This window comes from Orcinus orca, chromosome 11 (assembly GCF_937001465.1).
Source record: "Orcinus orca chromosome 11, mOrcOrc1.1, whole genome shotgun sequence".
Classification (NCBI taxonomy): Eukaryota; Metazoa; Chordata; class Mammalia; order Artiodactyla; family Delphinidae; genus Orcinus; species Orcinus orca.
In genome coordinates this window covers 97,337,899-97,364,357 of record NC_064569.1, presented here as the reverse complement: position 1 = coordinate 97,364,357, position 26,459 = coordinate 97,337,899, and the positions used below count along the sequence as shown (strand labels likewise).

The 26,459-nt window shown below is 48.9% G+C and overlaps 1 protein-coding gene across 1 annotated transcript in view; it reads left to right on the top strand.

Moving 5' to 3' along the window:
• The window catches only part of EFCAB6 (EF-hand calcium binding domain 6), a 177,931-nt gene that overhangs the window by 112,549 nt on the left and 38,923 nt on the right, over window positions 1-26,459 (top strand). The window contains 5 exon segments of the mRNA XM_033404957.2: window positions 8,476-8,664; window positions 13,554-13,585; window positions 13,808-13,937; window positions 21,876-22,071; window positions 25,186-25,377. Of these exon segments, the coding sequence (XP_033260848.2) occupies window positions 8,476-8,664; window positions 13,554-13,585; window positions 13,808-13,937; window positions 21,876-22,071; window positions 25,186-25,377 (739 nt within the window).

Here is a 26,459-nt window from a genome sequence, read left to right as displayed (position 1 = left end):
ATCCTTTTACTGTTTCAGAGAACTAAGTCCCTCCCCAAAGACTTAACTCTAATACAAGTAGCTCAGCAGACAGATCTGCAATGGGTAAAGGGAAAAGCGGTCTCTCCCCATCACCTAAAGATGGAAATCAATGTTGCACAACTGTTTTATAGATCAGTAATTTGCTGGAAGAAAATCACCAAAGTTTTGGTACCTTGGAGTGGTTTCCCAAGAGTGTCTTAAACTGAAAATTGTACCTAACGTTGACTACATTTTTCAAAATGTGCTTTAGGTTTAGCTGTTTTTGAACCAGGCCCCCAGTTACAACATTCCCTGTGTAGATGTTTAAGTTTCAAGGTGCACTAACAATGCGGTCCATTTCCAAGTTCCAGCTCTGTCTTTGAATTACTTCCTTCTTCATTATATGTTAGCTGCCACTTGTCTCCCCGCAGGATCGTACCCCAATATTGCATGTCCTCTCAGAGGCAAGCCCATGGAGCAGTCCGTGTAGTATTTCAGCTTTTCATCTGTTCAAAGGGGAAAGCTGCAATGTTGGCCGAGTTTAGAATTAGGCTGTTTTGTGTCTAATTTAGAAAAGCAACTTGAAGTTCTTACAAAATCCTTGGTTTCTTTTTTGTTTTGTTTTGTTTTAGGTCAGTTCTAACTCAGGGACAATTTGGTCTCCCTGCCCGTTTTCTCTTTTGAGGGACTAGATGAGTGGGTCCATCTGAGTAATCAGAAGATGCGGTGCAGCGGCCAAATGTGTGGAGCTCTCACCATGTAGACCTGTGGATGATGTGGAGGTGACTGTGTGGTCCTGATGCTCGGGGAGCTGTCAGGGGGCAGGAAGCATTCACCCCAATACCAGGGTGCAGAGTCACCTGTTATAAATGCCAGAGCAGGGACATGTCGAGCAGAAAGGGAGACAAAAGTAGGGGTGCTGGGGACCGTGGAAGAGCAGGAGGCTGTCATGGTGGGAGAGAAGCTGAAATTGTTCCAAAGGTCCAGATGGGGAAGGAGGGCTGCCTGACCCACGGGCCAGGAGGACGGGTGAGGCATTCTCCAAGCAGTGCCTGGGCTCCAGGCTGAGGAAGGAAAGGCGAGGCTGATCACCTGGCCGCAGTCCTCCCTTTCTGGCAGAGTATTAACGAGTCATTCGGAAACGACAAAATGTGATGTGGGTCAAGCCATGCTTTAGGAAGACCAGTCAGGAAGCCGTTCAGAAAAGGGGTTGGTGGGGTGTGGGCCTCGGGAGACTGTGGTCTCCATCAGGGAGGGATGGGGCGAGCTGCAAGAATGAGGGGTGTGGGAGTCAGGTGTCCCCGTGAGGAAGGAGAGCACGCTTAGCCCTCTTCCCGATGGGGGACAGAGCAAGGTTCCATGTTCATGGGAGGGAGACAGTCACTGTTGCTTTTGGCTAAAGTTTCTTTATACACGTATTAACATGATTAAATACACAAATATCTACCCTGTGCTGAAAACTGTTTGAGATGAGAATTTCATCTACTTTTGTTTAGCCGGCTGTTTTGCCATGGATGGTGAGTGGTTGAGAGCTCTGCAGCCAGACATGCCTCCACCCCTCATAGCTGTGTGGCCCCTGTCAAGTTACTTAACTTCTCTGTGCCTCACTCTGCCCTGCTGAGTTAGCTCAAGTGGTGTATGGATCAGGGTAGGCTGGCTGCGGTAACAAACAAGGCCAGCATCCCAGGGGCTTGCCCCATAATGATGTCAAGATGTAGTGTGGGTGTTGGGGAGCTGTGTTCACAGTCATTCAGGGACCAGGAGTCCCACCACCCCTGGATCTTATGTGTCTGCCAGCAGAGAAGGGAACAGAGCACAGACCAGGCCTGGTCAGCTTTGTAAGGACCAGGCCTGGAAACATGGCCGTCACTTTGCCCAAATTCTTTTGGCCAGAATCCCTCGAAGGCTGCACCCCTGCACGGGAGGCTGGGGGTAGCAGAAGTCTGCAGGGGGACTGCGCTGTTACTCAGAGGCCGGGAGGCTGCTGCGCCCCGGGCTGGAAGAGCAAGCGGGGGAGGTTACACAGAGATAAGGGAGCTGCTCCCCACCAGTGACCGCAGGGCAAAGGGGAGGCGGTATTATTTGGAGACCAGGAAATTGCCTCCACTCCTGATGCTGTCTCGGAATTTGCGGGAACCTCGACTGCTGTGCTGAGCCGGAGCTACGGAGCCATGACAGCAGGTCCCCTGGGAACAGCCTGGCCCTGCCCTCTTCCCACCTCCAAGGGCACAGCTCCCTGGGCGCAGCCGGGGGGCAGCTGGGAAGATGTGCAAAGGGCAAGCGCGGGGTCGAGAGCCACCAGATGAACGTCCAGCCAAAGGGCAAAGGGTGTGTCACATTCCAGGGCTGCGGGGTCACCTGGGTGGCCAGGCAGAAGGGGAGGCTGCACATCAGCTGAACCACATCATGAAGGGCAGGGCGAGGTGGGGACCCCATCCTGAAGGCCAACTGTTTAGTGGGGAAAGAGGGAGGCAGGTCCACGTTCCAGAAAGATCACTCTGGCCACGGGGAGGAGGATGAATTGCCAGAGACGGGGAGGGAGGCACAGAGGTGAATTCAGGGCTGTCTTCCCTGGGTGGTGCCTGGAGGACTGGGACGGAAGTGACAGGTGTGAGAGAGATTTAGGAAGTGAACCCGCAGCTGAGGGGCTATGCTCCGAGGGGGCCTGCACCCTGACCCATGGCGCCCAGACTGAGCTGTGTGACCTTGGGCCAGTGGCTCACCTTCTCTGAGCTTCAGTAATCTCTCCAGTGGGATGGCAATGGGGACCAAATGATATAAAGAGGGTACGTGGCATAGATAAGCATAAAAATTAGTAGCAAAAAGATCATATAGATTTGAAATTATTTTCTGATTACAATATTAATGCACACTCATTTTAGAAGACTCAGAAAATCCAGAGAAGCATAAAGGAAAAGAAAAGACAACAGCAAGAAAGCAGCCATACCCCACTCAGCAGAGAGGATAGACTTGGTGGTGTGGTTTTTTTCATCCATTTTCTAGGCGTTTCCATGATCTCGGTTAGCCGTCCTCACCCTCATTCCACCTCCTGGCCTGCTCCTCTCAATGGCTCAGCGTTTGCTGACCCTGACTTACCCTGGTCCACTCCCTCCAAGTCCCCGCCTGCCTTACGAAGCAGGAGGGCTAGGCGGCAAGGTGGTGGCCCGCGCCAGGCTGCGCAGGCACCAGGAGCCTCCTGCAGTCGCCCGTACAGTGGGAGAGGCATTCTCCCACCCGGCGGGAATGACAGGGACCCCCGGCAAGGCAGGGAGCAGCTGGGGCCAACGTGACACTCTGCCAGCTCCCGGGGTCTGCTAGTGAGACGAGGAAAGCCCCCGCCAAAACTGGGTAGCTGGAAGTGAGTAGGAAAATAACGTTCAGCTCTTTCGAAAACACAGATTAGAAAATAGGGAGAATATAGACAAGAAATTGTCGGCATCCATTGTTCACTCGACATTTACGAAGCACCTGTGAAGCTCACGCTTTCAGAGCTCCGGGTTAGCCTGGCAGGTCTTGTTTACGCTGGAAGTAAATTAGTGCATTAACTCCCACATCTCAGTGACCTGGCACATGCGTGCTTAGTTCTTATTCACACGAAGTCTAGCATGTCTAGCGGCTCTTCTGGACAGTTCTCTTCCAAGTGGTGACTCAGGATCTGGCTTCCAGTTGTGGCCTCATCCCTCAGCAGGGTCCCCCGGGACCTGCAGAGCACAGGACCGCACACGGGCTTCGGCGGGCTTCGGCCCAGAAGGACACACTTCTGCCCACAGCCCGTGGCCCCAGCTAACTGCACAGGGGCGGACAGAGTGGGAAGCACGTGCATGTTAAGCGAGCCTGGCTCACTGAGGGTTAAAGGTACACAACCGTCAAGGCTGAAGGAGGCCGCTGGGAAAGGAAACCTGGTAACTGAAGCCAGGCAGGATCTTTCAGCACAAGATTTCAGGAGCAATGCGCTTGGTTTTGGAGAGACTGCAGAGAATAAATTACAAGATGAAAGTGCATCCATCCATCCATTCATTCATCAGAGCAATCATTGAGCAGGATTTTCTTGAAACTTTCTAAGTTGCAAGCCCTGTGCTATATTCTGGGGCTCCAGAGATGAAGGAAGCCTCCACCCTCAGGTTGCTCACGACTCGGCCGGGAAGACAGCAGCTGCGTGCCAGGAGGGAGAGGCTGGGCAGCCCGGGCTGGGGGTGTTCAGAGAGAGACCCCCAGGAGGTGCGATGCCTGAGTTGAGTCTTAAGAAACAGTCATTAGCCAGAGGTGGGGAAAGGGGGTCCTAGTGAGCAGAGAGGCCCAGAGCCGGGGGAGTGGGAGGTCCCTGGGATGGAAGAGGAAGGATGCCGCTTCCATCAGAAGAGCCTGAGACCCAGAGCCTGCCGGGCACAGGGCACCCCAGGACCAGGGCACAGAGCCCTGGGGGACACGCCCTTCGGGGGCACTCAGTGTCCTGAGCCCCTTCTGTAGCCTCGTTCCATTGGGTAGAACTCCACTATTTTAGATCTAAAACCAACTTTGCTGAAAAACTATGAAGCCAGTGTATTATAAAAATGCACAGACGACTCAGGTAGGACAGCAGCAGCCTGGGAAACTTGCGTATAGATGCCGGTCGTGTGCAACCAGCTGATCACGCAGACCTGGCAGAATGTTCGGGAGATAATTAATGCCCAATTTATGCACATTTCTTGTTTGGGTAGGTAATTGTATGTTAGTATTCCAATATAAAAGGCAAAGACTATTAAAAAGTCCCGGTGTCATGTGCATCGGCCCACGGGAAGACATATGACTGTCGGTTAACATGAAGCTGGGTCATCTCTGTTGCCTCAACCAACGCAGTGTCTAGAGAGAACCTACCCTGTGCCTTGCTGGTGGAACACCTGGACCAGGAGAGCCTCTGGGTGGGAAAGGATTTGAAAAGGTTGAAGGAACAGTTCAGAAAAGAGAGGATCGAATGGGATGTGATGGTCGGGGATGAGTTAGAAGAGCTGCACGTGGAGGGACTAGATGGACAGGCCCTTAGCTCCGCATAAAGGACGCCTTCGTGACTAACGTCGTCTAGAACTCCACTGGGCAGTCCCTGAAGGAGCGGGTTTCCCATCTCTGGCGTGGCTTCATCCAAGGCCAGACCGCCGCTTATTGGGGAGCGTAAGGGCGGGATTGTGGCCCTGGATGGGGATGGAGCCCATGGTGTCTCATCTGTGGCTCCACCAGGACTGGCTGAATGTGCCATTGGGCACTGCCCCCTTGGGCAGCTGGACGTTGTGTGCTCTGAAGGGCAGCTCTCTTGAGCCATCGGACCACCCTCACAGATGGTCCCCGAGAGAATTCCTCTATCCAAGCTGCGTAAGGGCCACGTCTCCCTCTGCTGCAGGCCTGGGTCGTCAGTAGGGCTTGCACCAGACCCTCTAAATCTGGGGTCAATGGTGCTGGAAGATTCTTCTGTCATTTATGTAAGAATCAAGTGCTAAACTGAGCATGAAAGGGTAAGACTTTCACAGCACAGCAATCGATGTGAACATATTCAGATCATGTGTACAACCAAATTGCTGTGTGTACAATAGATGGGCAGAGTAATCTGATTATGTCATAAATTAGTGGCCATTGCCGTATGCAAATGCGAGTTTTTATGGGTCCTCTGTTTATGCGCACATTTTTCTTGGCACATCTGTTGCCGAACCCTTTTAAAATTCAACCTTTACAGGCAAGTTGATTTTTTTAATGTGACACAAAGGATTATATGATGAAGGGTGAGGTTATGTAAGCTGAATTAACTCTCTTATTATTCACATTCATAACAATATTTTAGTTGCAGTTGTGCAATCTGGTCTTCTGTTCCTTGGAGATGTGAATAGAATGTTTATGATCTTTATTAATGAAGTAATTAAGAAGTGTCTCTCCATTCAGTTCAAGTGTCACGATTGAGAATTTGTTGTTGGGAATCTCGTGAGCGTTGCCCGCAGGGATGGCAGGCCTTCCTTAGGGACACGTGCCCTTCACGTTCATTGCTCAGCAGCCAGGTATCGATAAGGAAGTTTTGCGAGGCATGTTGCTGGGAACTGTGGGTTCGCCCATCAGGATAAACGAGGCATGGTCTCTCCTCGAGAAACCCACCGTCAAGCAGGGAGGGAAGACCTGGACTGAAGCGGGGGAAGCAGAGGTGGGATGTGGTTGAGCCTTTGGGTGGCGAATGGCAGCGGCAAACACCAGGCCCTGGTCCCAGCCTCCACCCGCGCTCACCCCGCTCCCCGGTCCTCACCACAGGCTACAGGGATCCAGGGGAGGCAGAGACACAGTGCTTTTGCCTCAGGACGAGAGAGAGGTCCCAGAAGAGGCGCCCTGCTGGCCAGGCCTTGCTTGTCAGGCGGGTGGTCTGTGCACGTTCGCTCAGGAGCCCCCTGTAGGGGTGGGGAGCCCCCTTGGGGAGCTTTCTTCTAGAGGTGTCTTTATAGAGTTGCATCACAGCAGCACTCTGGTGGCATCAGGATGGTCACAGGCCTGATGCAGCTCAGGGAAAGACCCACGGCCCTGGGATCGCCCTAGGAGCTCAAGAAATGGCAACCCTCCCCTTCCCAGGTGCACTGATGGAGAACTAGACTCTCCTTCCTGCAGCTGTCCCGTCACCAGCAGTAGGAGAAGCCACTTGCTAGAGGCACTGGCCCTTCGTGCCGCCTGGCACATAAAGCCACTACAAGCCTCGGGCTTCCTCTGGTGGGTGGGTCGCTTTGTTTTGTTTTAGAAGGAAAATTCACTGAATAAAGGTAGAATGGTACTTTTGGGGGTTGCAGGCACTAAGGTCGTACTAATAACAGACGCCTGGAAAGGTCTGGGAGGGCTTCCCAAACCCTTAGTAACAACGACGCCACTGGGGGCATGATTCCAGCCAGCAGGTCTCAGAGTGCCCTCCCCCTCCGTGCTGCAGGCCAGGCGAGGAAACCGAGCCCGGGCGGGTGGCGGGACCTGGCCGGCGACTCGAGGCCGGTGAGCTGGCGGCTCAGACATCGCTGCCCTCCCTGCCCCTCCGTCGCAGGAGGGGACTCTCCTCACCTTCTAGGACGGAGTCCCTGATGAAAGCAGGCCTGGATGCTGGGAGGCAGGCGGAGGTGAGACACGAGGCCCAGGGGGGCCGCAGGGGGAGGGGTGGGCAGGGGGGCCTCGGGAACTTCTCACCCCTCGTCCTCCACCCAGCACCCCAGCCCTTGAGGACAGGAAAGTCGGGTAAATAAATCCGTTCTCCTCATCGTTACTCAGTTGGGAGGGTCGCAGGGGACCCAGTGCTGGGGCGGCGGCCAGCGTGTGGTCCTGCAGCATCTGGCCGGCGGCGGAGAGCAGAGGGGGCCCTGCTTCACACAGGAGAGCCCAGGGCGCCTGGCTCCGTCCCACAGGCACCGACAGCAGCCGGATGCAGCGTGAAGCCCCAGACATTGTGCAAATACCGCCTCAGCCCTCGGAACGCTGAGTTCATCTGGGAAAAGCACCGCCGGAAATGCCATTTTTATCGGTTAGAGGAGGACCGAGATCTTTCCGTGAAAATAAATGCTTCTTTTCTTTAAAGAAAATTGGCAATTTGCCTTAAAAATTTTTATTGAAGTAATTCTATTCTATTTGAATGATGTTGGGAGATAAAAACCCTCCATTATGCCTTTTTTAAAATGAATTACAATTTAGAAAAATCCCAATAATAGAAAATGACATAAAAGGTACATAACATAATTCTTATCTTGTTTTCCTTACTAGTCTCTCTCATTGGTTGTGTGTAATTGGCATCTCTTCAAAGAGGAAATGGGGAATTGGAATCAAGTGGCATTCATTTATTTGAGTTTTAAGATTGAATATGCTTTTTTTTTTTTTTTTTGTAGCGGTATGCGGGCCTGTCACCGCCATGGCCTCTCCCGTTGCGGAGCACAGGCTCCGGACGCGCAGGCTTAGCGGCCATGGCTCACGGGCCCAGCCGCTCCGCGGCACGTGGGATCTTCCCGGACCGGGGCACGAACCCGCGTCCCCTGCATCGGCAGGTGGACTCCCAACCACTGCACCACGAGGGAAGCCCCTGAATATGCTTTTTGACGGATTTTCTTCTGAACCTTAGCATAGTTCCTCTTACATGTAGGTGCTCAATAAAAGACCGTTGAATTAAGGAAGGGTTGGTTTTAATTTTCCGTGGTCACAGTCGGATTTCTAACAGAATGACAGAGGATGAATCCGGTTGCTCTCTTGGGGTGGTCCAAGATCACCTTGTGTGAGGTGACCTTCCTGTTGATTGATGAGCCTGTGGATCGCCTGAGGGTCTTGTTACGAGCAGGTCCAGCTCAGGTCTGGGGTGAGGCTCAGGATCCTGCGTTCCTGACCCCCGGGGAGGCCGGTGCTTCAGGCCTGCAGAGTACACGGGGTGTGAGGAGCCAGGCAGACGGAGTGCAGACGGTGTTAAAGCCCTGAGCACCTCGCACTGGTGAGAGTTTTGTTTGTTTGTCTTTAAAGGTACGACACCGAGGGAAGAGGGCACATTACTTACCAAGAAGTTTTACAGAAATTGGGGGTTAACTATTCAGCGGCCATTCATCAGCCCTACGCAGAGGATTATTTCAACTTCATGGGTCATTTCACGAAGCCACAGCAGGTGCAAGAAGAGATGAAGGAGCAGAGCACGGAGAGGGCCGTGCCGGCCGGGTGAGTCTGTGAGCACACGGCCCGGGGGCCGGCGTCCGTTCCTCGTTGACCCTTGCAGCACTGTTTGTTCTGAAGTGGTACCTCCCGGTGCTGGCAAAGCTGCCGTGAAATTGTAATACTGGTTCACTGCTGTAGATTCTAGAAATCGGCGCTAAGTCACAAAGCTACAAAGGAGTTAAAGAGCTATAAGCCTACGCCACCCTACCCAGTCACACTCTCAGGTCACCCTTGAGAACTGAACCTTTGAGGTGTTTACTAGCCTAAGCCCCTGGCCCCTCCTCTGGACAAGTAGAATGCAGGTTGCACGAGGACATGCCTGTCTCTACCCGGTTCAGAGCAGTGCTTGACACCTAGTAGGCACCCAGTGAGTATTTGTCCAGCGAATGAATGAAGGAACAGACACATTCTTTAACTCAGCAGTTCAACTTTGGGGACTTTATCCCAAAGAAATAATGCGGAAGAGGCCAGCAGTTTAGCAGGTGGAAGGTATGACTTGCAGTGTGTTTTCAACAGCAGCAACAAAAGGACACCTGTCAGCTTCCCTGGTGGCGCAGTGGTTGAGGGTCCACCTGCCAATGCAGGGGACACGGGTTCGTACCCCGGTCCTGGAGGATCCCGCATGCCGCAGAGCGACTGGTGCCCGTGGGCCGTGGCCGCTGGGCCTGCGCGTCCGGAGACTGTGCTCTGCGGTGGGAGGGGCCACAGCAGTGAGAGGCCCGCGTACCGCAAAAAAAAAAAAAAAAATCCATCCCAGATGAGGGCCTGGCTTACAGAGCGTGGCCCCAAGGAATATGAGGTGGTGTATGCCAGTTTCAACCATCGCCTCGGACACTGTGGGAATGTCTGTGATAGAAGGCTAATTGGCAATGAAGTTTTAAACAGTCTGTATAGGGACTTCCCTGCCGGTCCAGTGGTTAGGACTCCACGCTTCCACTGCAGGGGGCTCGGATTCGATCCCTGGTTGGGGAACTAAGATCCCGAGTGTCCCGTGGTGTAGCCAAAATAAATAAACAGTCTGTATACCATGATTGGAGCTACACCAAATGTACGTGCCTGTCCACAAGATGCTGTACAGAAGGTATCGTGTTGTATTTGGATGGTGGGACTGCGCGTGATTCCTTTCAAAGTTTAAAAGTAGTCACTAATGAAACTAGTCACTAATGCCATATTTTAAAATTCTAAAACAATGGATAAAGAAAATGTGGTACATACATATACAATGGAATATTATTCGGCCGTAAAAAAGAACGAAATCTTGCCATTTGTGATAACACAGCTGGACCTGGAGGGCATTATGCCAAGTGAAATAAGTAGACAAAGAAAGACAAAAACCATCTGATCTCACCTGTATGTGGAATCTTTAAAAAACCCAAGCTCATAGATACAGAAAACAGATCGGCAGCTGCCAGAGGTGAGGGTGGCGTGGGATGCCGAAGTGGGTGAAGTGGGTCAAAAAGCACGACTTCCGTTATGATAGAAATAGGTCCTGGGGGTGTGATGCACAGCAAGGCGACTCTCGTTAGGAATACTGTACTGCGTATTTGAAAGGCGCTAAGAAGGTAAATGTTAAAAGTTCTCATCCTGTGGATGGTGATGGACGGTAACTATACATCCCACAGTGTATACAGATATCAAATCATTATGTTGTATACCTGAAACTAATATGTTATATGTCAATTATGCCTCAAAAAAAAAAGGAACATAGGAGAAAATTTTGCCGCATTTGATGTGACCCTAAAGGGATGGGACGGACTTTCTCAATCAGTCTCGGTCCTGGGTGGCCGCCCACCAGCACTCCCCAGGCCTGGGACCCTGCTCCCTGCTCCAGAGGCTTACCTCCCTGGCACTCTCATCTGTGTGTCTGTCCATCTCCTGTCTGTCACTTCACCTCTCTGTCCCCATCATCTCTGAATGAGTGAATGAGCTGTTACTAACGAATCCCCAGAGGAAAGAAGCACTCCAGGGACACGGGGACGAAATGCAATGGCTGAATGGGGTTTAAGAGAAGGGCAGTTTGAACACACCCCTGAATTATGTCTAAGTTACTGAGTTATAAAGCCCGAAGGCAGAGAATGGAGTTGGTGAAATTTCAAGTAAAAATATGCGCAAGATTGGTATAAATATCAAATATGCCATAAAAGTAACGAAAACGTGGAATTTATCTTTCCCAGACAGGGCTGGCCTCATTACCCACACATGTCTTCCCTTCCCTCTCTCCTGCCACTTATGAGTAACGAGGCTCTGGGAGGGATCTCACATCCTCAGCATCGTCCGCATGGTCTTTCTCTTCTTGTTTCTGTTTATTGTGCAATCGTGGATCTGTAGCTGGGAGAACTACGTGCCACTGGACGAAGCGTTTCAGATCATCCGGCTCCGAAAACTGATTCACTCTCACCCGGTCCCCTCCCACCATCACGCTCTCTTACCAAAGAAATCAAGCCCAATGCGTAAAAATTCATGACCGGCTTCTGTTTCCTCAAAGATGTCAGATGGCGAAATTGTCAAGTCACTTTGCCCTTCAGGATGGCCCACTTTTCAATTTTGGTGTCAGTGAGTCTTCCAGATAACCCGTCAGATGCAGTGTTTCCAGGACTTTTAACCTCCTCATTTATACTGAAGCTTTGATAAGATTAAGAAACAGGAGTCGTGTTCATTCAAGTGACTGAAATTTTATGTTTGCCTCTTAAATCTAAGAGGTTTAATTTTGTTTGAAATGGCCTGAATACATTTTAAAAATTCAGAAGAATCCTTTTCTAAACCCCTATTTATTTTCCAGAGTCAGACCAGCAATAGTGAACTAGCCGCGGAAGCTCAGCCGGCTGTTCTCAAATGCAAATTGCGAGACACAGGAGCAAACCCAGCCGGGCTGCACAGGGTTCTCTCCAGCGTGCCGGCCGGGCTGTGTGTGAGGGGCTCTGCGGCCGTCCACCGGCCGTGCCACTGCCCTCTTCGGGCTTCTGTCTCGTGGTCCAGACCAGGGACCAGACACTGTGTGGGCTGACGCGGGTTCTGCCTGGCAGCGTGGCGTGATCAGAGCTCCGAATCCTCACTTATTCTGAGCACATATTTACCCTGCGAGGGAAATAATTACTGCCTGGAAACCAGTCCAAGAAATACTGAACGCCTCAATTTTCTAAAAATATGTATCTCAAAAAAAGTTTTGATTTTTTTTTATACCTTCATTTACTTTCATTTTGAAGGATTAAGTGGAATATAATAGTTGTGATCACGAGTAATCATGTTGTAGGATGGGACGGAATTCAAAGTACACCTGTGAGGGAATCCAGGGTGTTGCTGCCCTTGGGATACATTCCCCGGACAGTTACTGCAGCTCATTTGTATCAGCTTCTCGAAGACTCACACCAGCCAGCTCGGACCCGGAGGCCAGCAGGGGAGGGAGACGGTGACCCACGTAGCTTCAGGGTCCAAGCCTCCCTCTCCCCCCAAGTATTCCCTCCGCTTCCCCTCTTCTGATTTCCGACTTCTCTGTTGCCATGGATGATTTCTTCCAGGCACTCAAGGAACAGTTTGTGGACATGTATCCACAAATACACATCGGAGGTGGTAGACGATTACCAGCAAAGAGTTCGTGTTTGGAGTTTCTGGCATATCCTTTTCCCTGAGTAGGAACCTCACAGCCGAGCTCAAGTCAGACGGACACAGTGCTCAGTGTGGTAGGACGAGCTTCCTGGGGCCTGGATGAGCGAGTTCATGGAATATAACCCACCCCCTGTAGGTCAGGTGTAAGACTGTTTATTCCTAAAAATGTCCACACTTTTTTATTCCCTTATCAATAATTTTTTTTAAGTCTGGGAAGAATTTTCCTGAAAGACTGAATCAGAAACTTGAACACATTCCTAAGAAAATCAGCCCTCGAACACGATCAGGAGTTACAGTCGGACGCTGCCTCTGTCCCAGCAGGGGAGAGCTGGCTGAGCCCGGACGCCGCACAGGCCGGCACTGTCTTCTTCCTATAAAACGGGGATGATAATTACCCTCCTCCCTTGTAGGGCTGTTGAGAAAAATAAATGGGAGAAGGTACATGAAGACAGCACAGCTTCTGGTTTCCCAACTCAGACACGCAAATTATGGGCTGTGCTTCTTAAGAACAAAGGACCTGGACCCCCGCCCCCATCAGCACTCACTGACTAGACTCTCTGCCCTCCTTGGCTCCTGCTCCTGCATTCCTGCCTCAGGGCCTTGGCGCTGGCTGTCCCTGGGCCCAGAGAGGTCTTCCAGGGGTAAATCCCCACTGGGTCCTTGACCTCCCTGCCATCTCTGCTCAAGTGTCACCTTCCCCAGTGAGGTCCCCCTGCACCCCCTACTGGGAATTGCAGCGCCCCCTACCATGGGCATTCTCAGCCCCGCTTGTGGGTGCTCAGCTAACCCCTGACCCGCTGTGCAGGGCACTGTTGTCTCCTGTTTATCGTTGGCCTTGCCACAGGGAGAATGTAGATTCTTCTAGGGAGGCCTCTCTCATTCGCTAGGTGTATCCTGACACCTAGAGCAGTACCTGGCACGTGATAGGTGCTCAACGAGTCTGCAGCAAGAGGATGGAGGTGTATTTCCCGTGTCTGTAATATCACTGTATTTTTAAATGTTTGGCTCCATTTTTAAAGTACCCATTCTAGTAAAAAGACAAGGTTGTAATTTCTCTAACATAGTTTTGCTAATGATAATAATAATAAAATGGTAATGATAAAAATGCTTATTATTTTTTTCCAGAATACCTTTCAATGTAAATGTTACATCAAGGCTGCAAAGCATCTTCAAAATTCGTTGTCAGATGAAGCATCAACTCATCACATTAGAATGATCATGGAACTCTTGCTTTAAAGAGATTATTTGTTTTCCCGGTTTTAGTGTGTGTCTCAAATGCATTCTTTCAGGGATAAGCTTAAGGACCACTATCAAGATTTCAGCAAAGGGGCTTCTCTGGTGGCGCAGTGGTTGGGAGTCCGCCTGCTGATGCAGGGGACGCGGGTTCGTGCCCTAGTCTGGGAGGATCTCACATGCCGCGGAGCGGCTGGGCCTGTGAGCCATGGCCGCTGGGCCTGCGCATCTGGAGCCTGTGCTCCACGGCGGGAGAGGCCACGGCAGTAAGAGACCCGTGTACTGCAAAAAAAAAAAAAAAAAAAAAAAGATATCAGCAAAGCACTCACCAAACTAGATAAATCCAAAAATGGCTACATATCCTTATGCAAGATGCAGAAGTTGCTGCAGGAGTGTGGCTGTTCTCTGAAGGCAGAGGAGCTGGCCGATCTTCTCACCAGGTTTTCTATGATGAGGCAATACGTTTCTTACAGCACTGAACATCAGGGTGTCACATTGCTTTCGTGAATTTCTTCTTTTCCCGTCCACTCAAACAGCCTTTGGGCATTGAAATAACCTCCATGCCACCAAAAACTCAGTCTCTATCAGTGTACAGAAGTAGAACTGTAATGTTGTACTCATAAAACTTATATAGTACTATAAACCAATGTGACCTCCATTTAAAAAAAAAAAAAAAAGAATGAATCTTCAAATACTCCTCTGGCTGGGCTACGTTCTAATGGGTTTGAGTCAACTCAAAGCAAAAAGAAAGCAACTTGACAAATCCATAACTTTTCCTGGTGCGTCTCAGCAGCATTAACATCCTTTTTTAACATTATTTTCATTTCACCCACGTTATTCATGCACTTGGGCAGGAGTCAAGTCGTCCTGCAAGGCTTGTTAAAAACAGCAGCCCCCTGCCCTGCCATCTTCCCCATCTCCTGCCCAGAGTCAATAACTTGCAATGCTTTAATTCATATCTTTTGGTACTTAGCTCAGTACTTCTAAGTGACAAACTTATACAGCTACTTCTTGATTTCTCACTTCTAGGCAGTGTCTCTCAGCTTCCTACCAGGAAGATGCAGATTTAACTCCTTTTCACCCATCACACAACCACCAACCACCCCACCCCGCAGCCTCCACCACCCCGTGGAGACACACGCAAACTTACCCCGTTGTCCCCCCATATTGCTGTGTCGCAGTTTGGTGTAGTTCAATATTCAGGATTTCTATTACTGTGACTAGCTGATCACTTTTCTTTTCCCGTAGAACATGCTGTTTGCCCTGGAGTTAATAATAATTTTTTCTGTTTGCTCAGTTTCCATGTAGTTCTTATCACTAATTAAACCCCCAACTCACCCCAGCTTGTGAAGTCTCTTTCCAGTGTGTTCAGACACCTCAGCTGATCTGTCAGCTTCGTCTTCTTGGACGTCCCTTTCCATGTTCTGCAACTCTCAGAAATTTTCTTGATTTACTTCGTTAAAGAGTTCCTCTCCTGTTTGTTTCTTTCTGAGCCTCCTGTTGTTACTGATTAGTGAGCCACCCAGAGTGTCTCCTTATATTTTAAACCTTCCCCGTCCTCCATCTCTTTTTCTTCTTGCTCCACCTTCTGGGAGACCTCCTCAGTTTTAGTTCGCAACCCTTCTTTTGAGATTTTTGTCTCTGCTAATCATACTTATCATATTTTAAATTGCCAGAACTTGTTTTTATTCTCAGAATATTCCTTTTCTATAGCGTCCTGTTCTTGTTTCATGGATATACTAGTTCATGTCTCTGAAGATATTAAGAATAGATTTTTTTTAAGTTTTCTTCACTTGAGAAGTCTCTCCTCAGTGTTGCTTTTTTCTGCTCTCTTCCATGTTAGACATTTTCCTCAAAAATATGCTCCTATTAAGAATGAGCTACTAAGAGATAGATTAAAAGTTCTGCGCAGATGGGGAGAGCTAGTCAACTTCAGTTTGAACCGCTTTGGCAGGGTAATCTGGCAGGTGGTTTCCTTGGAAGACTCCCAATGTCAGAATCTTTAAAACTTTTCTTTTGGGCTGGTCAGATTTCCCAGGGATTAGGGTTGCCGGATAAGACATAGAGTGGCCATTTAAATTTGAATTCCAGATAAACAATATTTTTTTTAGTGTAAGTGTGTGCCATGCGATATTTGGTACATATTTATACTAAAAATTATTTTTGTTTATCTGAAATTCTAATTTAATTGAGTATCCTTCTAGGCTTCTGTTTGTTTCTTTGTTTTTCTAAACCTGGCAACCCAACCAGAGAAGACTTGTTGGTCTCCTGCTGCCAGCACTCTGGGAGCTGACTGGGAACAGAAGGCTGGAAGTTTCAACAGTCAGCATGATAAACCAAATAATGCCCCCAAAGATATTTAAGTCCTAATTCCTGGAACCTGTGAACGTCACCTTATATGGAAAGAGACTTTATGGATGTGATTAAGTTAAGGAACTTGAGAAGGGGAGGTGATCCTGGGTTATATGGGTGGGCCCAGTGTGATCACAAGTGTCCTTATAAGAGGGAGTCAGGGAGAGATTTCACCCGGAAGTGACCACAGAGGGAGAAATTGGAGCGATGTGGCCACAAGCCAAGGATCGCCAGCGGCCACCGGAAGCTGGAAGAGGCAAAGAACAGAGTATCCCCTAGAGCCTCTCGGGGGAGCACAGCCCAGCTGACACCGTGATTTCTGCCCAGGGAAGCTGATTTCCAACTTCTGGTGTCCAGAACAGTAAGAGAATAGATGTGTGCTGTTTAAAGTCACCCACTTCGTGGCATCGTGTTATAGAGTCACAGGAAACTAAGAGTCAGTATGAAAGCTTTCACTTAACTCCCCTCTTTTCATTAAGAACCCTCCCTGTTTTGAACTGTGACAAACACTTACCATCTGCAGAGAACACCCCTCCAGATCCTCCACTGTGTGTGGTGGGCGGGTGGGGGCCAGGCACCCAGCCTGGGGAGTCTGAGGAGGGGCATGGGGTCGAATTGCGTCCCACACAGGCTTTTAGCCAATCCTTCTCTTTTAACCTCACTTTCATTCCTACGTCTAGGTGTACCTGGAGCCCACTTCTGGAGGCTCTGAGGGTTTGCAGGGTGTATCGGATACCCTTCCGTGTTCCTTCTGTTGGTTCCAGGAGATTTCTTGAATCTGACGCGTCTGTTCTCCCTCATCCATCAAATTCCCAGCAGCTGTTGTCTTCTTCCACTTTCTCTCCATCCTTCGTGCTTTCTGCTGGTGTTCTGCAAACTCCAGCCAGCATCAGAAACTCGGCTTGCTGGGCCCCTCCCTCGGGCTCTCTGACTTAGCATCCCTGGGAATCTGCATTTCCAACGAGGCCCTGGGTGATGCTGATGCTGCTGGACTAGAGCATCCCAAGAACCACTGTCTGACACCTTTTAAAAACGCCTTCTTCTGTCACTTTAGAAGGAACGGAGCTAGTTATGTGCGTTCAAGCCACTTTAACTGCAAGTCCTATCCTCTTATAATTTTAAACCCAAATAACTCAGAGTTGATTGGTCCTCCTCGGACTGCTTTTGTATGCAGTTTCTGACTTGCGGTGTCCCTTAGCTGTGCTGGCCGGAAGTTCTATGACTAAGTGCATGGGTCTTATGTTCCTCTCTTTGTGAGGTGAGGATACTAGCACCCCTCCCCTCCCTTTAAAAAATGTTAGCGGTTGCTCTAGGGTTTGCAGTGCACATGAACAACTAGCCTAAGTCCACTGTCAAATAACACATTACTACTTCACGGGAGGTGCAGGCACCTTATTACAAACTAAGTGTTCCTGAATCCTCTCTCCTGTCCCCTGTAACATTGCTCTTACTCATGTCACTTTTCCATTTGCTGTAGTCACCCAATACATTGTTGTTACTTTGAACAATGATCTATTAGATCAACTAAGAAGAAGAAGAAGAAAAGATATTATTTTACCTTCATTTATTCCTTCTCTTATGCTCTTTCTTCCTTTAGGTAGGTCCACGTTTCTGACCCGTCTGATTTTCCTTCTCTCAGAAGAATGTGTTCTAGCATGTTTTGAAGGGCAGGGTGGCTGTGGTGATGAATTCCCTCGGTGATTGTTTGTCGGAGAAGGTATTTATTTCTCCTTCACTTTTGAAGGATAATTTCACTGGTTATAGAATTCTAGGTTGGTGATTTTTTCCTTTCCACACTCTAAATATTTCAGTCCACTCTCTTCTTGCTTGCATGATTTCTGATGAGAAGCCCCATGGAATTCTTATCTTTTTTCCTCTGTAGATGCTTTCCCCCCTCTCTGGCTTCTTTCAAGATTTTCTCTTTGTCTTTGGTTTTCAGCAGTTTGAGTATGATATAAGTGGGTGTAGTTTTTGGTATTTTTCTGCGTGGTGTTCTCTGAGCTTCCTGGAAATGTGCCTTGCGTCTATTAATTTTGGAAAATTCTCGGCCGTTATTACGTCAAATGTTTTTTTCTGATTCTTTCTTTTTCTCCTTCTGGTATTCCAATTATGAGTATGTTCCACTTTTGAAACTGTCCCACAGTTCTTGGATGTTCTGCTCTGGGGGTTTTTTTTTCCACTCTTTTTTTCTCTTTGCATTTCAATTCAGGAATTTTCTTATTGACATACTTCAAGCTCACTGATTTTTTCCTCAACCATGTCCAGTCTACTGATGAGCCCATTAAAACGCATTCTTCATTTCTGTTACGCTGTTTTTCATTTCCAGGATTTCCTTTGATTCCTAAGAAGGAGTATCCATCCCTGCTTACATCAGCCATTTGTTGTATGTGTTGTCCACTTTGCCATTGGACGCCTTTACAATTTAATCATAGTTGGTCATTTTAAATTCCCTGTCTGATAATTCCAAACTACATCATGTCTGAGACTGGTTCCCATGCTTGCTTTGCGGTCTCTTCAGACTGTGTTTCTTCTTGCCTTTTAGCATGCCTTGCAGCTGTATTGTTGTTGAAAGCCAGACATGACACACTGGGTAATAGGAACTGAGGTAAGCAAGCGTTTCACGTGAGGTTGTATGTTAATTCGGGCAGGAGGTGGGCTGTGTTTAGTGCTGCTGTAGCTGTCAGTGCCAAGGGCTTGGATTTCCTAGAGTGTCCTTGTTTTTGTCCCTCCTGTTTCCTTAGGCTTCCCTAGGAACTCCTCCTTAAATAGAGTCTGTGTTTGCAGCTCTTTCCTTTGTAACCCACTGTTGTTATGCTGGAGCTGGCTTGATGTGGTGGTAAGGTATGAGGGAGGGGAAAGATTCTGTACTCTTATGATGAAATCTCAGTCTTGCAGTGGGCTTGAGTCCCTGGGCTGCAACCTTCAGAGATGTTTCTTAGCTTTTTTTCCTCCCTCAGATGAGACAGGAAGTCTAGAGTGTGCTGGAGTTGGCTCTCTGCCTTTCCCCCAGATGGGCTAAGGCTCTGGTAAATTCTTTTCCCTTGCAAAATTATTATGCCGAAGCCTCTGGGCATACTTTCTAAGGATTATTATTCCCCTTCCCCGGCCAGAGCCAAGAGGAGACCATCTTCAGATTTCCACTGTGATAACCTAGTGGGGTTCTTGACGGTAAAGCCCATGAAAGTAGGGGGTCCCTAAGACTGGGCCCCCAGGGGTTTCTCAGCCTCATACTAGTCCACACACAGCCTCCACCATTGCTCAAGTTGCCACTTAAGTGTTCCTACCAGCTCCAAAGGCCTTTGCTCCAGGAAGAGCAGATCTTGGCTGTAATTCTCTCTGTTCACCCATCTCTCCAGATTTTGGGGTGACGTTTTGCCCTGTGACCTCAATTTTCTGATGGGACCAAGAAAAACCATTGGTTTTCAGTTTGTTCAGCTTCTTTCTTATTGTGAAGATGAAAGGGACACTTCCAAGTGTCAGAGCTCCCCCCCTTCCTATCACTTTCCCTCTCCATGTCCCATCTTTTGTCAGCTACAGTTTTTCTTTGGAAGAGCTAGTTAAATTTAACTTCTAAATGTCCTACAGCCACAACCAGGTCCTCTCTGCTTGGTTCATTGCTTGATTATAAAACTCAAAAACCATTAAACGACATTTCATAATTATGACTATGTACATATTCATAATTCATAATATTCAGTGTCCGGGTAATGAATGAAAATTAGCTTTCTTCTCAGTGGCACTATCCCTGGGCCTCTGTGTCCACCTTTTTGTAGGCAAACCTGGGGGTACCCATGCATCTTTTCTAAGCCATTTGGGGAAAGGCAGTTCTTCACTGTAAGCTGCTTCCAAGGACATAGAGAGTAGGGTGATCTCTTTAACCATTGCTGTTTTCTGAACACGGGGCTCGGGTGAAGTTCAACATTGTCAACCTTCAGCTTTCCCCGGAATTCTGCACCACTTTCTGTTCTCTCCATTTTTCTCCTGCTGTCCTCCATCCTAGAGCCTCGCTCCCCACTCTCCCATTCCAGGTCTGTCACCCAAGAGTGTCCTGGGCTGTCCCCACTATTCTCCAGGGCTGGATCCCCTGTTTCTTATATCCCACATCTTTTTATTTATTAATTTACATTCTTATTTTGCTGGAGTACTTCCTGGAGTAATTTCCTAAGAAAGTGGGGGAACAGGAAATAAATTTTCTCAGTTCTTTGTCTGAAACTATTTTTTATTTTCCTTCACACACATTGTTAGCTCGCCTGAACATAGACTCCTAGGGAGAATATCATTTTCCCGTAAAGCTTTGAAGGACAGTGCCCCATTGTCTGTGTGTGTGTATGTGTATGTGTGAGTGTGTGCAAGTGTATGAGTGTGTACGTGAGTGTGTGTTGAGTGTGTGTGTGTGAATGTGTGTATAGGGGAAAGAGGACCGTTTCATCCTCAAATGCCTGTATGTTCTTTTCTTCCTTAAACATGGTCTCCTCTCACTAAATCTATTTCCAGCTGAACAAGAATTCAAATGCATTCAGTGAATAAACCATGGAAAAATAGCGCCAGATAAATAATTAACTAAATGATTACAAGAGAGTCTTGTTAAAACGTAGTTAGGCTCGATACTTTTATAAGCAACGACACAAGGGCTGTGGAATTTCTGTAGTCCACCTGTCAGTGGGGTGATCAACTTTTTTACGAATCAAAACCTTAATAAGGATCCGTTGCTCAGCCGCTTGTTTCTTCTCAAAGACCTCTTGATGATAAACATCTCTGTTATTTGTAATTATATGTAGATTGTTCTTTCCTAGATCCAAAATAGACTTTTCTAAATAATACTGAGATTAGCATATGCATTTGATTTTATTACTAAATTTTAATACCAAGTTGGCAATTTATCCTGCTGATGAAATAGAGCTGATTATCCTTTTCCTCCGTGTCTCCGTCGTGTAAGCCAGCAACGCGGGGCCTGTGGATGGCAGCTCTGCAGCTGTGGGCTGGAGAAGCACAACCCTTGGCTTGTTCTCTCTAGGAGCAGATACCCGAGTCGCTGGAAACTTTCCTCTCCAGCTTCCCGACGTTCCAAGCTGTTCTTTGACACACGCTCCATCCTGATGAAAGAAAGTTCAGGTGTCAAGGTGCCAGCAATCCTCAGGGAATCTAAGCTACAGAGATGTGAACTTTGAATGCAATTAAGCTTTATTTTGAGTTATTTTACATGGTTCATAAATATGCTCTATATTCTCACGAAACGTGGATTTGCTCTCACGATGTATTCTTGTAGAAGATAAAGGTATTTTCTTCTGTGTCGGAGTGCTCTTTTTCTGCGTGGATGTCCTTGTTGAGACACAGAGACACACACCCAGATGGAATTTCTAACTGAGAAAATACTAAACGATGTAGGTTTTGTAAAAATATGTTTTGAGTGCTTTCAGCTTGACAGCATAATTTCAACCATTCTTGAAAAAGGATTTAGCATCTATTTTACTCAGTTCCTCTTTTCCTTTTCACTGTCTTTATTGTACTTCCCTTATTGTCAGATTCCCATTCCGCAGCGCAGGCCCCCCCCGCCGACCCCACAGTCCTGCCCCCAGACCAGCTCTGCCATCACCATCACATGTATTTCCCCAGGATCCGACTCTGCACATGTCACGACCCTGCCGAAGCACCTTCATCTGCCCCCGCCACGGGGCCAGATTCCTCAGCCAGGCCTCCTCTCCATCCTCTGCTCTTCAAGCCCATGAGCCCACCGTCCAGCCTTCAAGTCTCAGAGCTTCAGGGCAGGACAGTCTGTGGCCCCCCCAGCCGGCAGTGGCCCCGCGCTCTCTCCTGTCATAGCCCTTCCCCTGTGCCCTTAGACTGCAGTCTTCGTGTGTGCTCGTCTAATAGCATAGCTGACCGGTGTGCGTGCACCTACAGGCCAGGGAACCATGTCTCAACATTATTCATGTTCTCCACACTGTTCTGTGCTCAGCAAGTGTTTGTTGAATGAATAAGTGATTTTTTTTTTAATTAATATATTGTTTTCTTTCTTTTGGGACAAGTTGGGGAATCAGCTGGCATGGTAATTCCATCAATTACCTCGACTTCTTGAGAGCAGTGGAGAATAGCAAGCTGACAAAACCTCAGCCACAAGAGAAGGAGGAGAGCGTGCCGATCAATTTTGCGACCCTAAGTCCAGAGGAGGTTCTGAAGAACGTCCAGGAGGTTGTTGCCTCCTCCAGTCCGGCTTTGTCAACGGTATGAGAGAAAGCACATGCTTTTTACTGTGGAAACTGAAGTTCTGGGGTTCACGCCAATTCCTAAAACCAGCTCTCAGCCCTGCCCCTCATCCTGGGCCCCTCCACCTCTCGCCACTCTCCTTGGGGCATCAGAACTCGATGGTTGGTCGAGAACAGATTGTTCACTGGAGCAAATGTGTATCCGCTTTTGCTCTGTACAAAGCTACCGTGAGTGTGCCCAGCATGTGTTCTGTGAGACGAAAGTGCTCGGTGTTTAGCAAAGGCTGGGTCTGCAGTGAGGGCAAGGAGTTCTGGGCAGAGGGCAGAGGACAGAGGCCTCAGGGGAGCCTGGGCCAGTGGGGAATGAGTGACGCCAGTGGGGAATGAGTGACGCCAGGTGGCCTTGAAGATGTTGGCCGGGGCCAGGCGGTGGCACAAAGCCTCACCGTGACTGGGAGCCCAGGGCAGGGGGTGTAAGAACGGGGTCCCCGGAGTACACTGACATTTAGGCTGACGTCTGTGTGACCCCGGGGGGGCGTGCCGAGACCCGGTGTACGTGGGCATGGCACTGCGGGGCCCATCCTTGGAAGACAGTGCTTGGGCCGCGCTCCCCACCGGGTGCTGGTCCCCTTTGTGGGTCCCCACATGAGTTCCCCCTGCAGGAGCCATGGGTAGAGAGATGCTGTGTGCAGAGGACAGGCCTTGCAGCCTAATGAGTCGGTGAACACAGGGCTTCCCGGGTGATGCTGGGCGCGTGCTGTCCAGACAGCACAGTCCCAGCAGGGTTGCCTCTGTGTCTGCCACATGCAGACCCTCAGCCCCACGCTGACACCGAGGCCCACCTCGCTGAAGGCCTGCGTCCTCTCAGCACCGGGAGGCAAGCTGGGCCCTGCAGTCCAAGGTTCAGTGGGAGACAAGGAGAAAGGCAGGGCAGCCCAGCCAGCTCGTGAACGTTCTGGAATGCCGGCAAGCGTGGCCTTCCTCCCGACAGCAGACATTGTTTGCATGCAGGAATTCTCTGTGAGGATTTAGCATATCTGTGTCTTTATTTTAATGACTATCTAAAGATCAAAGAAAAATTAGTATGAACACATTGTGGGCCATCTAGAAAGACCATCTGTACCCCTTTCGACACCAGGTTGTCCTGGCCCAGTGGTCACCGCGTGAGGACTGCAAACTCGGATGGGCACAGGGACCAGAAGTACAAAAGTGATGAAGGGGCCAGGCCGCGGCCACAGCAGGCCAGAGGCACAGCCCTGTGTAGAGCGCAGCTCCTCCCCAGCCCCTGCCGACTGCTGCTGAGCTGAAAAATGGTCCCCGCTCTGCTAGATCTTTGTATTTTTCCTGAGAAGCTGTGAAGCCTCCTGACTTCTAAATGTCAGCACGTGCTTCAGATTTGTCAAAAGCACCGTGCAGGCCAAATAAATCCATTCGCAGGCTGGCTCTGCCCCATTCCAGTTTAGGGTGGCACCACGTCACATGTATCGGGATGTGTCTCAGACTGAGGTCCATGGAACCTGTGGGAGGAACCACGGTTCTCATTTCTGAGAAATACTCCTTAGGAGACGAGGTTTTAAGCAAGAGAGTGAGATTCTCTGGCCAAGAGACTGGCAGGGGGCCTGGAGGGGGAGGGCATTTGGGGCAGCGGGGCGAGGAGGGAATGACGATGTCTGAGGATGGCTGTCAGAAAGGGTACCGGACACAGGGTGCAGCTCCTTGTGTCACTGGAGACGCGTCTCGATGCAGCGTCTTGTTTCTGAAATGACACAGCAATACCCTATATTTATGTAGAGTTTCATGGATCCCTAAGCCTTGGCATATTTGATTCTTCCACCCGCCCCGTGGCTTGTCAGGCTGGACTGACACGCGGGGAAGCCACACAGCCCCAGGGAAGTGCAGGTCCCGTGGCCACAGCGAGCCAGACCCCAGCTCAGCCCTTGGGTCCACTGAGCCTTGCGGCACCGCAGCACCTTCTAACGCCCTCGGAACAGAATGCTCGGTCAGCTCCCTTCATGTTGACCGCCATTCTCCTGAACATGTGCCGAGATCCACTGTGCGCCGGGTGCCTGGACAGGTGCGTCTTCAGGTTGCCATAGTAAAACTTGGGCCAACACGAGTTCTGTTGTCCCTCTTTTTATACCGATGAAGTTAAGATCAGAGAGGTTAAGGGTTTATGGTGGGCGACACAGCCAGGGTTCAGAGTCTACCACCTGGCTGTGCAGCCAGAGGTTTTCCACTGTACCCTGGCTGTGTCGTATCTACACAGGCTAATGAAAGCTTGAAGCCAGACAGTATGAAGGTTAACTTGGTTACCTGTATAACACCTTGTGGACGGGTAGGGTGTGCCCACTTAGTCCTGAGTGAGAATTAACCGCAAGGGGATTTGGGCTTGGGTCTGCAAGCACGTTAAATTCTTTCTTAAAAAACTAAGATCTTAACTTACCCCTTGATACGGATTTTCTGGTGCAATAGAAATGAATGATTTTGTTTCAACAGATGGGAAAAAATGTGCTTTCTTTTTATAGCAAATGTTTGCACTTCGGTTTGACTGCTTTACTGCTGGGCTGGCGCCGGCTGCCCCAGCCCCTCTGCACAGGCGCGGGCAGGGGGGTCTCCCCCACCGTAAAGGACAGAGCCTCGGTGTTCATGCCCTGGGGTGTGGGTGGGATGGGGCAGTCCCTCACTCCTCCTCCTGGCCGCTTCCCACGTCAGACTCCTATCGTGAGACCCCTGCCCCGCACCTGGATGCAGTGGGGTAGCACCTGAGCTTCTCACTCACAGGTGATTCACTGGGGAGTAGAATTTAATGATGCAGAGACCTCGGGCAAGTGCCCTCGTGCCTCGGAGCCTCCTCAGGACCTGCGAGGACCGGGGCTCCTCTTTCACACCTCTTCGTCTTCGTATCCAAAGAGGAGGGACTAAGGCGAGTTTCCTCAACAACACGTCAACGCTCAGACGGGGTGCACATCCTACCTGTCTGTCTTCAGTCCTTGTGCGTTTATTTAGTAATTTAGAATCTGCAGGGGACTCACGTTCACTTGATTTCATTTGCATTCAGAAAAGCAATACTTAGGAAAAATATTTTTGAAATATTCACTTGACAGTAACATCTGCCTTTTTTTTTTAATTGTAGGCATTTTCTGCACTGGATAAAGAGGACACTGGGTTTGTAAAGGCTTCGGATTTTGGACAAGTTCTTAAGGATTTCTGTTACAAACTAACAGATACCCAGTATCATTATTTTTTGAGAAAACTAAGAATTCATCTCACCCCGTATATAAATTGGAAATATTTTCTCCAGAACTTCAACAGTTACCTTGAGGAGGTAAGAATGTATGCAGCACATAAGCATTTCTTTTTGAAAATGGGCTAAAATTAGTGTTTGCAAAATAGATAATTGATTAAAACCACAACAGATAAATTGGCCATCACCTCAGTTAATTAGCTCATTCTAAATGAAAAATTGATATAAATTCTACGTAGTGTTAGAAGGTAAATACGTATCCTTTAATTCATTAGAAAGTTATTCTATTCTATTCTATTATTTTGTTTATTTTCAAAGAAGTTTAGGAGAGCCTGCTTTTGTCTGGTTGTTTTAATGAGTTCTAAGAATCTTAGATCCCTGTAGATGACCTAGTGTCGAGAGAAGTGAGGCCACTACACGTCAGGCCCTGAACCAGCGATGGGGGAATTGGGACCCACTTGGGAGACATTTGTTGAGGATCCACTATGTGTCAGGCCCTGGGCCATGTGTCAGCCAAGCCTGAGGTAGGGGTAATAATGGAGTTAGTAGAGTCCTGGGGGAAGTCTAAGAGGGCTTCCTGGAGGAGGGTGGGTGGCTGACCACAGTTCCTTCCCGGGACCACTTCTCTGGCAGCACGAGCTGTTCCTTCTGAGGCTGTTTCTCCATTTCTAAATGTAACTGGACCTACATCATTAGCGACAATTACAATCTAGTTTCAGCCAACTTGGATCTCTTTGGTCACCATTCTGTGCTGAGTGAGAATGGACACACAGGTGTACCTGCCGCCATGGAAAGGGAGATGAAAACAAATAGGAAAAATCCAAAAATAGTGCAACATCTAAGTCACAACAGGCTTGTGCTGAAATGTATTTAACTGTCCTCCTGTAGCTGGCCACTGGGGTCATTTCCAATTGCACACTTTTGTATATAGTGAACACCCGAGTTCATAAATCCTTGATCTGGGATACATTCTTGGAAACGAGATTGCTAGAGCAAATGGCATGAGCGTTTTTAAGGTCTGAGACTCATTGTAGTAATAATAACAGCAGCAAACTCAATATAGTGCTTCCTGAGGGCAAGGCACCATTCTTAGTCCTCTATAGATATTAACGGGTCTAATTCTTTTGCTATCACTACGAGGCACATGCTAGTAATATCCCATC